The sequence below is a fragment of the Papaver somniferum genome, chromosome 5, assembly GCF_003573695.1.
Source record: "Papaver somniferum cultivar HN1 chromosome 5, ASM357369v1, whole genome shotgun sequence".
Taxonomy (NCBI): domain Eukaryota; kingdom Viridiplantae; phylum Streptophyta; class Magnoliopsida; order Ranunculales; family Papaveraceae; genus Papaver; species Papaver somniferum.
Window position 1 is genome coordinate 180,307,328 of NC_039362.1, and position 17,821 is coordinate 180,325,148.

Below are 17,821 nucleotides of genomic sequence, written 5' to 3' on the forward strand. Positions count from 1 at the left end.
TGAATATCTTCCTGAGTAGGATTTCTTAAAAAGGTTGGACCAAAATGCTCGACTATTGTTTCGCAAATAAATTTGAGATACCTAAAGGCGGTTGTTTCCCCAATAAGGATGTAATCATCCGTGGAATCCGCTGATACCCCGTAACATAGTATACGGAGGGACGCAGTGACCTTTTTTTTCGGACTAAAGCCTCGTACATGTCGTGCATCATACTGATAATTAAATAAAGGTTGTACCTGGAAAATCTCGGCAATAATCCTTTGCATCAAGTTGTGGCCCATGCGGAATCATCGCTGAAAATCCTCATCGGAATAGACACAATCATTATTAAAATAATCATGCATCATCTTTCCGTGGTAAAAATGTCGATCTCGTCACGTCCATCTTCTAGTCGCAACTTTATATGTCTCTAAAGGATTTAGTATGATCCCGGATTGTAATTGGAACAGAAAATTTCGCCTTCTGCTATCTGCATCTTCATCCATTTGACACAAAAACTCCATACACATTTCTTCCTCTTCTTCATACAACATTTCATTTATCTCCATGTCTTCCTCAGAATAATCAAAATCAGAATTCATGGTTGAAAATTGAAAGCAATTGAAATTAATAAAAGATTGATCGGATGAAAGATCGTTGTGAATTTTTGAGATCAAACTCGAGCCGTACTTATAGAGGTAGAAACTAGCCGTTCCGGTGACCGCTTAAAAGTAGCCGTTGGTGCTCTCTCACAAACTCCAGCGTCTCTCTCACAAACGCCGTCAATTTTACGAAGAGCGCTCACGTTTGTTTTTCTAACGCCAGCGTTTGCAGTTGTTCTCGCGCTTGACGGTCAGCCGCCCACTTCTTTCCCATAGTGCAAAAACGTATTTGTTCATCCACGTAGCTCAACAAAAAGAAAAATTTGTTCGTTTCCGTAGGAATTTCCCGTAAGAACCACACCAATTTAGTAAAGAATAAATAATATCGATTTTGACAAGTTTAGAAAAGTAAAATAAATTAAAAAATATAAGACAAGTTTTTTAGGGTTGGATTTAATTTATGTTACTAGATTTCCATATGTTAAGCTTGTATGGTGGGATCTAGGTTATATCTCATTGGAATCAATCTCTGCCGTCTCATTGAATTTGTCGCTCAAATATCATCTTTCATAAATCAATATACTCATCTTGGTCATAGACGAAGACCGGAAATCTTAGCCGAAGTTGACTCCATTGTTCTAACATTGTAACTCTAAACACAAGGGTAAATGAGCCCGGTGTATAAAATCAAGGTTATCGGCGTTAAAGTTGCCAAACTTCTTTTACACAATAATAAAATGGTATTAAGATGTTTGAATAAATATTTTGGTTTAAAATGGGTATTGTTTTCATACTCTCAACATTTATCTTCCTAAAAATAGTTAGACGTTGAGATTTTTTTGTCAAAGCATATACCTCGGCATGTCTTTCATGAACTAGCTAAGATATTCCCAATAATATATTCATTTCATCATGTAATAATCGTTATTCCTGGAAAGATGGATTTATCTTAGAGTTCAGGTTCGATTTCAATTAAAAATATGGGTGATATTGTCTATAATGCTAGAGAACTGAAACGTTCCCTCGCTCATGGTTTTTATCCATCTACCTCATTTTTGAGCATGAATGGAGTTTAGCTTCTAGGACTGTGTTAACTGAAGCTCTCTTTCTCCATCTAGTCTTTCTTTGCTTTAAACAGATGAAAGTCTCAATTGGCTTATCCGATGCGAACAAGTTTAAATACTCAACATTTCAGTGGTTACAAAATTATATAATACAAAAACTACTATATTGTACTACTAAGTTGAATAATATATTTTCATATACTTGAGGGGAAGTACAATTTATTAGGCGGTCAACTCACGATCGCGAGGCCGAACTATCGTTGCGCAACTAATCTTCAATGGCTAAGTTAATGTGAGTAGAAAAATGAGTTTCCCTATCCACATGGCTGAACAAACATTTTTGTTAGTCCATTACCATAGAAAGTGGAGTGACAATTCGTGCACACTCCTTAACGAGTGTATATTTCACATTTGAATCTCTACCCTTCATTTAATTTAGGGAGTTATGTAACGAGGGTCGTGATTCCAAACATGGATGATAATGGAACCATCAGTTAAATAAGCAACTAATCGGAAGTTAATGTGAAATATACACTCGTTACAGGGGTGTGAGCAGATTTGGACTCATAGAAAGTGCTCAAAGTCATCTTTTATATGAAAAATAAAAAAGTAGTTGTGAATACCACGTGGATCTTAACTATAGGAGTTGTAGAATTAGAATCTCGCAACAACGACACGCTTGCGAAATTACTAGAAATACATCACGAAGACATCGCAGAATGATTTTAGAAATGACATAACAGATGACATCAGCTTAAATATGAGAAAAGTATGATGATCGTGTGAAATTTAGGATGTTTGCGAAATTAACATTTGTAAGATTGCCAAAATACCGCAAGCCAGATCCAAAATTAGGGGAAATGTTAGCTGTACATTAGCTGTCATCCACTATGTAAACAGCTATATAAAGAGAAAGGCAAGAGAGAGAAAGGGGATAGATAATCAAAAAGAGAGATACACTTTAGGAGAGGATACATTCTGTAGAAAGAGAAAGTAGAATTGGTTGTATTATTATTATCTCCTTTTTCTTCCTCCTTCAAGAACCTAGAGCTCCAAATACTCATTAATGGAGTCTCCATGTAAAGATGTAATTACAAATAATCATAGTAAAACCTAACCCCGTGGATGTAGATCAAATTGATCGAACCACGTAAATCTTGTGTCTCTTTACAATTTTAGCATTCTTATCATCATTTTTATGCTTAGATCTACAAATTATTACAAGGGGTGTGTTGTAGGATTTCCTGCAACTACGTTTTTGGCGCTAGAAACAAGGAACGAGTAAAGGATTTATCCTTCCTCTAACTTGTTGGATCAAGAAATTTTCATGAAGATTAGCTACTGTTCATATTTTTCTAGATCTACAAAGTTTAAGTTCAAAAATGGAAATTTCATGGAAGAAATCACACTTTTAGGGAGTGAACATCATCAACAATTCAAAGACATGAAAAGAGTGAGAGAAAAAAATTAGTTGTTGTGGTGAAATTTAAGGAAAAAATAGAAGTTTCAGTGGAAGATTTTCATGTTCAGGAGATGAAGGCAAATGTGAAAGAAGTTAAGGAAGGAAGAAGAAAAGATAAGAGATGGATGCTGCAATTTCTATCACAAAAAGAAATTCGCACAGATGGTTCAAGGCTGAGCAAACAATAAATAGGTCACGGGTTCGAATTCGCAGAGACACATATTTTTCATTTTCTTCTCATTTGCATGGGAGAATAAAAGAATAAGGAAAACATTTATGCGTTAATTTTGCAGAGAGGTTCTTGCACAATTGGTCCAGAGAGCAGTATGTGCGTTCGTGATCGCAAGTTCGAATTCGCCTGCGAACATAGTTTTCTTCTTTTTTACAGTGAGCGAAAAATGAATAATTTCGAAATATTGTTTCATTATTTGGCAAACAAGAGGCAGCACAATTGGTCATCTGCAAAGTTAATGAGTTCATGGTCGTGTGATCAAGTCCCAACACCTGTGTATTTTTTCGCACAAATATTTCTTTGATTATTTCGCACAGAAGAGAGTTGATGATTATTTCGCAAAGAAGAAGCTTGCACAGTTGGTCATGAGGCATGAATGCAAGCAGCAGGTCGCGGGATCAATTCTTGCTTCTCGCATGTTTATTTTTGTTACGCGAAATTTATACAGAATTGTCTCTCACACAGTTGGAATTTGATTACTTCGCAAGAACTTTGATTACTTCGCAAGAGAGGCTTAGCACAGTTGGTATGGTGCGAGAAAATCCAAGAAGTAGGTCAAGGGTTCAAGTCTCACTTCTCACACTTCTTTTTGTTGCACGAAATTCATACATTTCAAGGCATTTATTCACTTCTCTGGCAACAATAGCGACTCACATGAAAGATAAGTACCACCTCCTTGAACATTTTACTTTATACTAGGAACGAATAAAAAGATTTTTGATTTGATTTACAAAAAGCGATTAAATCGCACGATTACAAAGATTTCAAGATTTCAAAGATTATAAAGATTACTAAGATTTCAAGATTTTAAATATTTCAAAATTATAGAGATTTCGAGATTTCAAAATTACAGAAAACTGAGAAAATTCAATTTATATGTTTCTATAAAATATTTCTTTTGCAGAGAATAAATTTTTTTTTGATTTGATTTACAAAACGCGATAGAATCGCAGAATTACAAAGATTTCACAACTACAAAGATTTCAGAGTTACCATGTATTAGAATTTCTCTTGAATATTTATTTTGATTCAAATGATATGATATTATGAGAATTAAAAAATGTATGAAAGAGATGACATAAATGAAAAGATGAATGAGAGAATAAAGAAACGCGAACATTTCTCAGAAACAAAGAGACGCGAAAATTTCGCAGATAGAGGCGAACCTTTATGGCGTACACCCTAGTTCGCGAATAAAATTTCGCAAGAGGAAAATGTAAGACCTAAAGTGCGTCATAGAAGGGGGTACCTGTTGCATGGCTCATGGAAAAGGTTACACCGCCCCTAGAACCTGAGTCATGGAGATTTGTGGTCAATAAAGCCCATCCAGGAGAGGTACCTTGGATTTTCAACCTAAGCTTTTGCTTTATGTTGGACGGCTAGGGGTCTCTCTTAAGGAGTGCAGAAATCGATCAAGGCGCCGAGGTACACAGTTGAGTCAAGAGTGCGGGGGGAGTTGGAGCCTCTTTACCACTCTTGACAAGTCTTGGTAAATGATGCACTCGGACCGAATAAAACCCCACTTAGGGTGTAGTCTCGTAACCATAAGCCATATATGCAAAAGGGATAAGAGGCTGCGAAAACAACTGTTTGTTGTTAAGACTGGACGGGAGGAGCTAACCTTGTATGGTAGAAGTACGCCTCCTTGAAGGGGAAACCGGGGGGAAGATAAGGGTGGCACACTCCATTAGTGAGATGATAAGTGTCTTAAGACGCAAATGTCATGAGGCTTCTTACTCACGGGAGTATCAAGGCTTGTCATATTTGTGCGACAATCCTGAAGAGGCAATAATACAAAAGAGAAAGATAAGACGAGATCAATGGGTCAGTACATGAAAGTGTAAGGATGTCCTACGATTTCGTCGCAAGACGACAATGTCATGGGGCTTTATTTTCGTAAGAATATCAAGGCCTGTCATATTGTCAACAATCCTGAAGAGGCAATAATACAAAAGAAAAAGTTAAGGCAAAATCAATGGGTTTTTGCATGAAAGTGCAAGGACGACCTGCGATTTTGTCGCAATGACAAGAGGTGGCATAATAAGACCTTAAATTAGGAAGGAAAAATAAGACCACACAGGAATGAGATTTTGAAAAGAATCAAAATTCACTTCGCATAAGATTGCGAAGTTATACATAATTAACCGCGAAATTGAGACATAAAATAAGAAAATTTTTATGAAATCTCTCATTTGGATTCAAATAACAGAGGCAAGTATGAGAATGTATGAAATTAGAAAATGTTATTTGTCTCCATATGATAGATTTACTCAAAGGTTCAAGAATTAATGATTATATTGATTAACTGTATTGCAAAGAAGAATTTTTTTAATGAATGCATGTCAAAATGAAAGAAACACAAATATACAGAAAGAAGAAATAAATGTACAAGTATTACAAAGAAGCAAAGAAAGAAATAAAGATTACTTTTAGTTAATCCTTCATTATCTTCATCAGACTTGTTCCCTTCTTCGTCTGCGTCAGAATCTTCATCACCATCAGAACCTCCATCACTATCAGATTCTTCATCGTCAGCTTCGCAATCAGAGATAATCAAACTGGGAGTATTCTGTGGGATTTCTTCCAAGAGACAAGGATAATCAGAATATGGGATATTGTGATCGTCACAAACCATTTGGATAGTTTGATTGCGAAAATGCATAACATCATTCTTAAAATTCGCAACAGTGATCTTGATTTGATTCTTTAATCTAGAATACTTGTCATTGCGAGAAGAAAGATTCTTTGCGAGTTCCTCTTTTTCAGCTTCGAGTTCTTCAATCTTTTCACGATATCGATTTTCAGAATCTGTGAGCAAAAGATAATCAATTATTAAATTGATAAGAATTCATAAGAAGCAAAAGATTAGTAAAGAAGAGCAGTTAGTAACCTTCTCTGTCAGAAATCATATCTCTAATCAAGGCTGTATGCTCAACTTGGAGACTAACATTTACACCTAAATCTTTTCTAGCATCATCTTAGATTTTTGCAGCCCAAACAAATTCATCCTCACTACTTATAAGAAGACGAGAACGAATTTGATTTTCCCTTTCTCTCGTTCAAGTTGAACTTCAAGAAGAGCCTCTTGGAATTTCGGCAATGCCTTGGCACCTTGATCAGAGATGCGATCCTTATCATCTATGAGACCGCTAATTTTGGTTCTTAACTCATTGGTTTCTCTTTAGAATTAAGAAGGAGATGCTTAAATCGGTTGGTTGAGCCTAAACTAGATCTATGGTCAATTTCTAAGAGGCGAAATTTAGATCTAAGCTCATTTAGAGAAAGAGATGAAATTCTATCATTTGAAAAGCTATTTAAGGAATTTTTAAGACGCTCAAGAAGGGTATCATTATCCAAGGCATTAGGAAATGAACGAAGAAGAGTAGCTTCATCAGAAAGACCATAAATGTCTGCAAAAAGGATCATTTAAATAAGATAAAACAACAGGATGAATGAATAAAGGGAAAAGAGAAAAGTAACATACCGTAAAGCTGATTATTATCTTGCTGAAGACTAGAGATTTTGTTCTTATACGAAGAAGAATCAATTTCTAATTGTCTATTTTTCTCGCGAAGACCTTTAACTTCAGCTTCCAATTCTTCATTCTTTTTGCGAAATTGAAGATTCTTATTTCCAAGATTTTCGCGTCTTCTCTCTAGATCTGAGGCAACAACAAAAGAAGCTTTTCCAGCCTGCGAGAAAATATAAAAAATATATTAATATAGAAAGAAATTTTTTGTTATAGCAATGACAAGAGGTGGCATAATAAGACCTTTAACTAGGAAGGCAAAATAAGACCACAGAAGAGGGTATGCAAATAAACTTGCGAAGATGATTATATGTAAGCAAATAAGCTTGCGAATATGTACATGGAAATGAAACTGAGGCAGTGAAAATGCCGCAGACTTGATATTATGATCATACTGTTATGAGATATTAATAGTGCAGGAAAGAGGGAAGATGAAACACAAGTACGAACTTATGAAGAACAATAACTACACGAAGAAGATTGCACACACTAAAAAAAAGGCAGAGAAATGAAGAATGGAAGCAATTTAAAGCTACATCAATTTTAGACGGAAAAATGAGCTAAGTAACACAAACCTTAACCATACATTGCAATAGATAAGCATTCTCATCATACAAGCATCATACTCGCATCATAAAAGCATTGCATAAGCATTTCATGGCATAAACATCGCATACACATTTCATAACATAATCATCACATAAGCATTATGTTCGCATAAGTACTTTACAAAACTGTACGGAATAATATTGCAGAATTTCGCAATAATATCGCAGAGTTTAGCAGAATTATTCAGGATTGTTCATAATTTCACAGGATTATTCAAGAATTTCGCAAGATTATTCATAATTTCGCAGAATGATTCAAAATTTCGTAGAATGTGTCAGAATTTCGCAGAATGTGATTCTTCCGAATGATGTGATTATCTCGCTCAATTATTTCGCACAATTATAAACAACTTGAAGAGATTATACTATCGCATGAGCACAAAACATGAGACAGAGGCAAGATAAGAATGAAGAAACAATTCACACATTCAACATTTTCTCAAGGATTCTACCCTCATAGATAAAGAACAAAGGCAACTATGGATTACCAAGAAATTTTTTATGTTCTTTATCTTCTCGGCAAGAATCACCAAAAATGGAGTAATAATTTCGCGTGAATAGAGGCAATACTTATTATTCTCATTCAAGGACGGATACTTCTTATATTTCGAGGATTGAATACTTCTTATACTTCATCAAGGATACTTCATGCTTCTTATACTTCATCAAGGATACTTCATGCTTCTTATACTTCTTCAAGGATACTTCATACTTCTTATACTTCAAGGGTTAATACTTGTTATTTACTTCGCAACGCTCCGGAACTTCACAAAAGAATAGAGGCAAGTACGTACTTTTCAAGTCCAGTATTCTTTCGCTCGTTCCTTCATCAACAAAGATCAAAGTCTACTCCAACAACACGTATCTCGCTCCAACAATTACAACAACGGATTTTTTCCTGAAGATCGCTCTTCAAGCAATATTCAAGTAAAAAGAGGCAAGATGTAGGATCAGAATCTCGCAACAACGACACGCTTGAGAAATTACTAGCAATACATCACGAAGACATCGCAAAATGATTTCAAAAATGACATAACAGATGACATCAGCTTAAATATGAGAAAAGTATGGTGATCGTGCGAAATTTAGGATGTTTGCGAAATTAACATTTGTAAGCTTGCGAAAATACCGCAAGCCAGATCCGAAATTAGGGGAAATGTTAGCTATACATTAGCTGTCATCCACTATGTAAACACCTATATAAAGAGAAAGGCAAGAGAGAGAAAGAGTATAGATAATCAGAAAGAGAGACACACTTTAGGAGAGGATACATTTTGTAGAGAGAGAAAGTAGAATTGGTTGTATTATTATTATTTCCTTCTTCTTCCTCCTTCAAGAACCTAGAGCTCCAAATACTCATTAATGGAGTCTCCATGTAATCAAGATGTAATTACAAATAATCATAGTAAAATCTAACCCCGTGGATATAGATCAAATTGATCGAACCACGTAAATCTTGTGTCTCTTTACAGTTTTAGCATTCTTATCATCATTTTACTACAGGAGTTACGTTATCCGATACTACATGGTAAAAATCAGATAGGAGTAAAAGTAGTGAAGTTCCGGGTGTGTCCCACAATTCTAGTATTTAACCTTAAACATTTCCCATTCACACAGCAATCCCCTTCTTCTTAGATCTGCAGTTTCCGCAGCACCAGTGAAAACCCTAAACAAAAAATATTATGTTTTGAGATCATAAGCTCTAGTTCTCTAGAAAGAGAAATGAAGAAAAGGAAGAAAAAAGATGGTTCATGTACTCTAATCGTATGAATCACTGGCTTGAGGGGACTCGGAAACAGCTGACGATCCTCGAATCCAAGGAGAAGATTTTGATGAACTTGCATAGGATGATGATAAAGAAGATGAATGCTTTCCAAAATCTTGATTTTTCCAACAGGTCACTATAATAATCGAATTTTAGTGTTCTAATCGAAACAAATATCTCTGGGAAATTGATTGTATTCAACTCCTAAATCCTGCATTCTAATGGAGCCACCAACTAAGAAGGTTTCAACGAGAGACACTGGGAGTTGGTTTATCCAGCATTGGGTTTGTATTAGATAAGAGATTATCTTGTGCAACATCTCCTGCTGTAGGGTCGGTCTTCAAGGGGCGTCGGAAGCAAACACTAAATGCTGAAACCGGTAGCAGTCAAGGAGAGGATCATGGCAATCCAGATAAATCAGGTCAATGTAGAATTCTGAAGCAGGTCACAATAATTGAATTGAAATTTTAGTGTTCTTTGAGATACAATTAAAGAGTTTTCAATTGTGGGTCTGACTCAATTTTATTTTTTGTTTTTTATTTCAGATATCTGCTTGAGAGAACATAGGAGAAAGTTAATATGATGAAGATATTTGTACGAGAGGACTCGGAAATGGGGTTTTCATAACAGTTGATGAACTTAAATCAGCATGGAAGAAGTGGGCAAGTTTCAATTTCAATATAAGGTGATTCTTCTTTTGCGGTTATTTGGTATTGGTTGGGATCATAGGTTCATTGTGCTTTTAATTGGTCACTCATCAATGAATTGATTGCTTAAGCTTTCTAGGTGTTGGTTGTCTTAATCTTGCTAGAATATGCGTGAATAGTTCTTACTCGTAGATTCGGAATTTGTGTCACATAATCATTTCAAACATATAAGTAGAGCTGTAGAAGGAAATAATCCTATTTGAACAAACATGTCCTAAATTGACAAAGATGCTTAATGTTGCTTTAGCAGGTGAAAATCTTATACACTCAATTGCTTATATGACTTTGATGTTAGTATCTTTCCTGTGAGACCTTTCTGTAAATAGTTTGTCTGAGAAAAACTAAGTCATACCCCTAATCTGCAGGGGAATTGCTGACCTTGTATCGCTTCGTAATTATCTGACTTAAACCTTTGTGTCATATTTGGTCTAGCCCTTTTATGGAATCTGTTTGATTACTCTACGTTGTTTTACAATGCACTACTGAACAAGCATCATTCCCAAGTAGTTCAAAATGTATCATAGTCGTAAGTTGATACTGGTTCTTTAAGGCTATTTACAACTATAGTTGACTATGATGATCCCATTGTCCTTAATGACGACTATTTGTTAAGTTATTTGGTTGGTTTTTGACCTTGTACTAATTTTGCAGTTGGTAATCTCTTGCATATGTTTAACAATTGGCAAAAACATGTTAGGATGTGTAAGGATAGCTTTACCATAGTCTCATTTCCTGTAGTTGAGTATTAATATGCTTGGTTGGCCATATGAGTTTATACATTGACTTCAGCTGAGTTTTGCTAGAGCTAGATAGTACCTGTCTCTATGGACAATCAATCAACCATCACCAAATTTCCACGTAGAAGATTTTTTGGATTCCCTCTACAGCTCCATTGGGGACTAAATCTTTCTATTCTTGTGTCGAAAGAATAATGATTCTCTCACTTGGTCGGAGCATTATATGACTTATATCCACTATTGCTGGCCGACCTGGAGGCTTGAATTTTGTTGTGTCACCCAGGTGGTAATAAAACCGAAAAGCTTTTGAGAATCTACATTACCATATTTTTTCAAACTTTTCTTTTGTATTTAGTTTACTAGGAAACATGTCTCGATGCAGACCGTGTTTTAGATATCTTAGGCTCAGATTTCATCTACTCCAAGAAGGATATTATGTGGTTCCTCTAATGAGTTTATCTTTAGCATTAAGACATCAAATAATTTTTAGGATAGTTCTTTTTCCATTTTTTTTTTTCAAATTCTTGTCTGTTCTGCGTTATTAGTTTGTTTTTCCGTTAATTTTCAGATTTCCCATTAGAGGTTTGTATAACAACTGAACTTAAGATCACACAGGTTCCATTCTTATGGTGAGAGGAAGGAGAAGACCTCTAGAAGCTATAGCCGCCGCGGAAGACTATTCTCTCTATGGTTCTGGTGGTTCTTCCAACTTTAAGGCTGCAGAATACCTGCAGGAAGATGGCAAATGGAGAAAAATCACTTCTCTCCCGTTTTCACTCCAAGTTCACATAAATGGTACGTCAATCGACCACTTTACTGTACTAGTATTTTATCTATCTTGCAATATCTGTTTTGATCAATAATCAAACTCTGCTATCCTTGTGTTAGGCGATTGCTGGGTTTCCGTAGGGGATGCCATTTCAACAGTTACTTATCAGTCTACCTGGTTGCTGTTGAATGTAAGAATTCGCGATATGCGAAATTCAGTTTGGCTCTGTTGTAGATCAAACCAATAACCAAAACACATTGTGAAAAGGTACGAAGCATTGCTTATATATATATGCATTCATGCATATAAAATGGATAATTTCTATAGGTTCTAAATGGTTGCCCTTATGCGTTCGTCTAAATAGATACTGAAGGCCAGATGTTATACTTCACTGAGGATGATAATGATTGGGATATGACGACTTCATACAGTTAAAGGAACTCAAAAATCCCAGAAATGAATATATGGCCTGAATGATGTTTGTGATGTTGAAAATCCCAGAAATGAATATATTCTGAATGATGTTTGTGATGTTGAAGTTGAATAATGTTTAAACTAAACTTAAGAATCTTAAGAGGTTGGTAGCTTGATGTCCCTAAACCAACAATTATGATCCAAATTAGCCTTGATATATCATGAATTAGAATTAATGTAACTGTTGTATATGTTGATTTTGTGATGCAGGAGTTGGTGCCCATTGAACTCATGGTATCTGTTGAGGAGCGGAATCCAGTTACTAGTAGTAGCATACAGGCTAGTACTTCAGTATGCCCCGATAACCGTTCAGCTTTTATCTGCGCATTTTTTCCAAACCTCAAAAGTATCAGGGGTACGTGGTTTCTTTCTTATTGCTGATCTTGAAATGAATACATATATATAACATACAAACATATTACATTTTTTCTATCAGAGCAGCCTACAAAGCATGAATGATGTTAACCATAACGTTCATCCCTGCCTTGCCAATTGAGAGAAAAATCTTTCTTTGAAACTTTATGTACTGGTCCTGACCTAAATAATACTCCCTCAGCTGTTTTGATTTTCCATGTTTCTGTTTGGGTGAGCACATTCAGGGTTCTGGATCCATCTTCTTACATTTTTGCCAATGGAGAAGAAGTAGAAGAGGATGAAGTTGGAGGTGGAGTTTGCTTGGGGTTCCAAGCTCAAATGTAGTTGTTGCGGGTTAAAGGGTGCAGCTCTTGGCTGCGTTATAAGTTCCTGCAGGGATACATATCATGTTCCTTGTGCATTTGAGACTTCAGGTTTAGGTTACGGATGCTAGAGTATGGTGTAAGTTACAGCATTAAACATGTTATGTTGATTCACTTTGTTAATGAAAAAAGGCTTTTTAGATTCCCTCCACTGCTTCGTTGGAGTCTAACTAATTCACTGGAATTTTTTTGTGTCCCCTAGTAACACTGGAAAGTCTTTGGAGAAGCCATATTCTTTCAAACTTTTTTATTCTGTTCAGTTTAATAGGAAAGCATGTCTCAAATTCTCAATGCAAATCGTGTTTTAGATAATATCTTATACTCAGATTTCATCCAAGGATATTTTGTGGTTGCTCTCTGAGTTTGTCTTTGGCCTTGAGACAAAATATCTAAAACCCTCTTTATCCTTATTTTTCTTTGTATACTTGGTAGAATCAGTAACCAAGACGCTCTTTATCATCACCACTAGTTGAGTCGCACGCCATTGTCTGCCAACGTTGACCTCGACCCAATAATTCCGCAATCTAAATCCGCCATGATGCCTAGACCTAGCTGCATGCAAGAGAAAGCAATGTGGCCGGTGCATTTTTCTCAAACTTAACAAATATAGATGAGCACAACAGGCAACAATATAGACACCAAGAGAAAGAGTAAATATTCCCAAGTCATGGGGCGTGATGGGTATATATAAAGCCCATAAATCCTAATATCGTAGTCTCTCCCCATGGCCCATATATAAACCCTAAGACCATAATCTCCAACTCCATTAGAAAGAAACCATCTTTCTCTTTGCCGTTTGTTGCAGAAGCTAGAAGACCTAAATCTCATCAAGATGCAGCACGATGAGGTGATATGGCAGGTGATTAGACACAACCATTGCAGTTTCATGTCCAAAATCGAAACTGGAAATTTCTGCAGAAACCCATATAATCTAACAGGTATTTGCAATAGGAGTTCATGTCCTCTTGCTAACAGCCGGTATGCTACCATCAGAGAAGATAAAGGAGTATTCTATCTCTATATGAAAACAATCGAAAGATCTCATATGCCTGGAAAATTATGGGAAAGACTAAAACTACCAAAGAATTATGAAAAGGCACTTGAAATCATTGACAAGAATATGATGTATTGGCCAAAATATCTTGTGCACAAAATCAAGCAACGCCTTACCAAGATGACTCAGATGCGTATACGTATGAGGAAGCTTGTTCTGAAAACAAGGGAGAAGGTGATGACTATGCCGAGGAAGGAAGGAAAGAGGGAGAAGAGGAGAGAAGAGAAGGCTCTGCATGCTGCACAGGTGGAAAAGGGCATTGAGAAAGAGTTGCTGGAACGTCGCAAAGCTGGACTCTACGATGAAGAAGAGGAGGATCCTGTAAAGGCTGCAAAGGTACGGGCAGCAAAGCTGATGAAGGAAAAGAAAAAAGAGATAGATATTGTTGATATGGGTTTGCTTAAACGTCTTAAAGTTGGACTTGATACTGAAATTTACAATTACCCTGAAAAAGAATTCCAAGATATTCTTGATGTAGAAGAAGTGGATGTTCTTGATGATCAGGATGAAGAGGATGAGGATACAGAAATAGAATATGTTGAAATGGAAGATGATGAATTTGACATGGAAGATTTTGGTCTTGGTGATGGTATTGAGGAGGACGAAGAAGATGATGAAGATATTGTTGATCGAAAGAGATCACTAGAAGAGTCTGGAGTGGTGCAGGGGAAGAAGGATATGCATGATGCTAAGTGGAAGAGGAAGAAGCCTCGTGTGCATGTGGAGTTCGAGAATGATGATGCTGGTGAAAGACAAACGAGAGTCTACTGAGAATATCGAGTAGAGTATACCTGAGTTAAAGCCCCAGTTTTGTTTTATTGATTTTATTTGAGAATGTTATTATCTGAATTGCACGAGCATAATGTTAAATTTTGAAATCGGTTTTAAGTTTGTTGTTCACACATTCTATTTTGGTACTGGTTTTTGTTTGCTAGAGGCGTAATCGATATGCGCGCAGTTTTAGTGCACACCCAGTGTGCATGCCATTTCACCAAAAGTTTGTTCTTGTTCTTGTGAGTTTCATCAATATCCCATAAGAAACCCCTCATCTTCTTTTCTAGACACTGAATGATAGAGATTGGAGCTTTAAATACCATCAAGAAATACAAAGGCAGACTTGAAAGAACATTTTTAATAAGTATAATTTTTCCTCCGATGCTAATATAACATTAGCAAGCTTTATGTCTCTCTGCACAATTTTGCATTCTGTTCCCTCATGTAAGAATACAAGACTCTTTGCTATTCCAAGGAAAATTTTAACTCTAGTTTCTCAATTCGGTCTCATAAAGATTTTTATTTCTAAATAATGCATTTTCTAAGCTTCCACTAGCTTGGTACTATTCATATACTCCGTATTAGTAGGAATCTGTGTTGGAAAATTTGGCATAAGAGAATGAGAATGAAACATACAAAGTAGAAAAATTGTTGTTCTACGCGGAAAGAGAAATGTTATACTTCTGGCTTGAAATCTCCGCGAAGATTTCTTCTGGATTGACGATTACAAATGGGTATGTGAGATAATGTCGTCAGGATACAATATATCTATAACATCGTAACTTGAACACACAAGAAGAAGATACTGATGATGCTCCGAGAAAACCGAAAACATTGAAAACAAAAGGTTTTGATGTTCTTCTCTTATTGAAGATGCCAATTCATTTCTAATAGCCATGCACATATGGTGGCTAATGGGAATGGCTGGGTTTTATGTGAACCATCACATTCATTGGAGATCCCTCTTCACTTCCAATAAACACATATGCAAACCATCATGTGTATTCGAATCGCGAAACCCTTATATATGGTTAAACCAGTTTTAAGCCAAGGACCCTTTGCGATAAAACAAGACTCTCCGCGCATATGAATTTCATAAAATACCGTGTCATGTAGCTTAGCACGTTGAATTGTCATGTGCTTATATCCTGGATTCATGAGTCTTCTTTAGAGAATGTTCTTATTTTGTATTAGGAAGCCACATTTCCATACTCATATTGTTAGGGTTCTAACCCCAAACAACTATACAAGAACCCTAAGATAGAATTTACAAATACAAGGACAAATAAAAGAACCGAATTTTGTATTAATTGATTGATTGGTTCCCTAAACCCTAGAACAAACTATGAATATATAATTAAAATAACTTGAATACTAAGCAAATACTAAATAAGGAAACGTATGTTGATTCCTAAAATAACTAGACTCTCCTAATTGGTGTTGGTGTCCAAACATCCCCAACCCCTTGAGACATAACTTGTCCTCAAGTTGGATCATAAAAAAATTTAATGAAATTTGAGTGAAAATCTAACCTGCTCTGATACCAGATGTTAGGGTTCTAACTCCAAACAACTATACAAGAACCCTAAGATAGAATTTACCAAGACAATGACAAATAAAACAACTGAGTTTTGTATTAATTGATTGATTCCCTAAACCCTAGAACAAACTATGAATATATAATTAACATAACTTGAATACTAAGCAAATACTAAATAAGGAAACGTATGTTGATTCCTAAAATAACTAGACTCTCCTAATTGGTGTTGGTGTCGCAACACATATAAGAAAGTATCTTAAGACGTTCCCACGAGACACTTGTAAACGATGATAGATTCATTAAGGACATCCTTATTATTGCATAATCACATTACTAAATAGAAAAGAGAAGTTTTGGCTTAGTGCACCACAATCACTTCCATAACTTGTTTGTGTTGGAATCTTGCAACATTTAACAACACGTTAAATGCATCAATATAATATGTAAAGAACTGAATCAAACAACTCAACCGAAACAACTTGACGAAGGCAGAATTACAGGTTCAACAAGCTTAACACATTACTTCGCGAGTATACTCGAGAAGATCAATCCTAAACCCCAACGTGCGAAGATGTTCCAAGATAAGACTGCTTGATATAACTTGTGTTAGCACAACGTAAGCTACCCACTCTTGAACTTAGTAACAAGTATTATAAGTAAACATGCCGCGCAAAACAAAGAAATAAGATGATAAACAGAAGACTAAAACGTAGTCGCTTCTTGTGTGTTTTCAAAACAGATTTTTGAGTAGTATTTATAGGAAGAGATACTTGCAAATCAAGTTCGATTTTGGTTTTGGTTTTCTTCACAAACAAATATTGTTTCTTGTAAAACAATTAAAACACGTAAAAGGAATTTTCCCAAAAATAAAACTCTTAACAAATATATTTGGAATGAATTTCCTAAAAAAACCTACAAAAATAAATTCTAGTAGACACGAATCTTGGTGCATGGTATACGCGCATGTAGCATGGGTTTGAACGTGTCTTTTTTGCCCCACCAACTCTACCCTCGTTTGTCAATACATTCATTATATTATATAGTGGAGAGCTTCTTTAGTTTTCCACGATATGTCATTCACCCCAAAAATGAGTAAGTACCCTTAGACCCATAAGTCATTAGATCAAACCACACCAAGACCAAAAACCTTTTAATAAAAACTCATTTCTCCAACAATTTGCACCCATTTAACCTTGTTTATCTTTTTCAAAACATAGGTTGGGTTTCTATTATATATGGGTGGTCGATCTTCTTTCCTGGATCTTAACCCCATTTTCGTATACATCATTACAATCATTTGCTTCGGGAGAATCTTCATAAGTAGGTCTGCCAAATTATTTTTTATTTTAATGGCTGGCTGCAATTAATTTTTTCTTAAGTAATTGTCTTACTGTTCAATGTATAAGAATTGTGTGTTTTGATCCTTCACTATAATTTAGTTGGAGACGTCATAAATCGTGGTTCTTTAAAACCCTAAAATCGGGTTCTTTCCCGATATATAACCTGGCGAGATTAGGGTATACCCAATAAGACAAAATCTGGTCATTATGAAGTAAAAACAAGCCACCCCTTAATCTTGTATTTTCTAAATGGAGAATATGCCCTTGTTTAATTAACATTAAAAATTCTGATTAGGTTAATTAATTAAGTAGATTAAAACTTTTCAAATTATGAAATTGAGTTATGAAATTTTGTTTTTGATTGAACTTATTTGGGAAGGTTTTTGATGAAAAAAAATTGTTTTGAGAAAATCTTTTGGAACGGAAATGAAAGCACACTATCTTAACA

The 17,821-nt window shown here is 35.6% G+C and overlaps 1 protein-coding gene and 1 long non-coding RNA gene across 5 annotated transcripts; both read left to right on the forward strand.

The window, feature by feature from the left end:
- The first annotated feature begins 9,111 nt into the window (after positions 1-9,111).
- Positions 9,112-12,810, forward strand: LOC113278258. 4 transcript variants are annotated; one of them, XR_003325398.1, is made up of 7 exons: positions 9,112-9,685; positions 9,787-9,926; positions 11,292-11,480; positions 11,574-11,721; positions 11,819-12,031; positions 12,139-12,283; positions 12,528-12,810. It is a non-coding gene; the product is annotated as an uncharacterized LOC113278258 (long non-coding RNA). The 4 variants fall into 4 exon arrangements; XR_003325395.1 differs by having other exon boundaries at positions 11,301-11,480; XR_003325396.1 differs by having other exon boundaries at positions 9,112-9,662; positions 11,301-11,480.
- A 687-nt stretch (positions 12,811-13,497) lies between these two features.
- LOC113278259 (protein MAK16 homolog A-like) lies at positions 13,498-14,490 on the forward strand. The gene is made up of 2 exons (XM_026527150.1): positions 13,498-14,020; positions 14,147-14,490. Exons 1-2 carry the CDS (start codon positions 13,498-13,500, stop codon positions 14,488-14,490), a joined length of 867 nt encoding a protein of 288 aa, XP_026382935.1.
- The last annotated feature ends 3,331 nt before the right edge of the window (positions 14,491-17,821 follow it).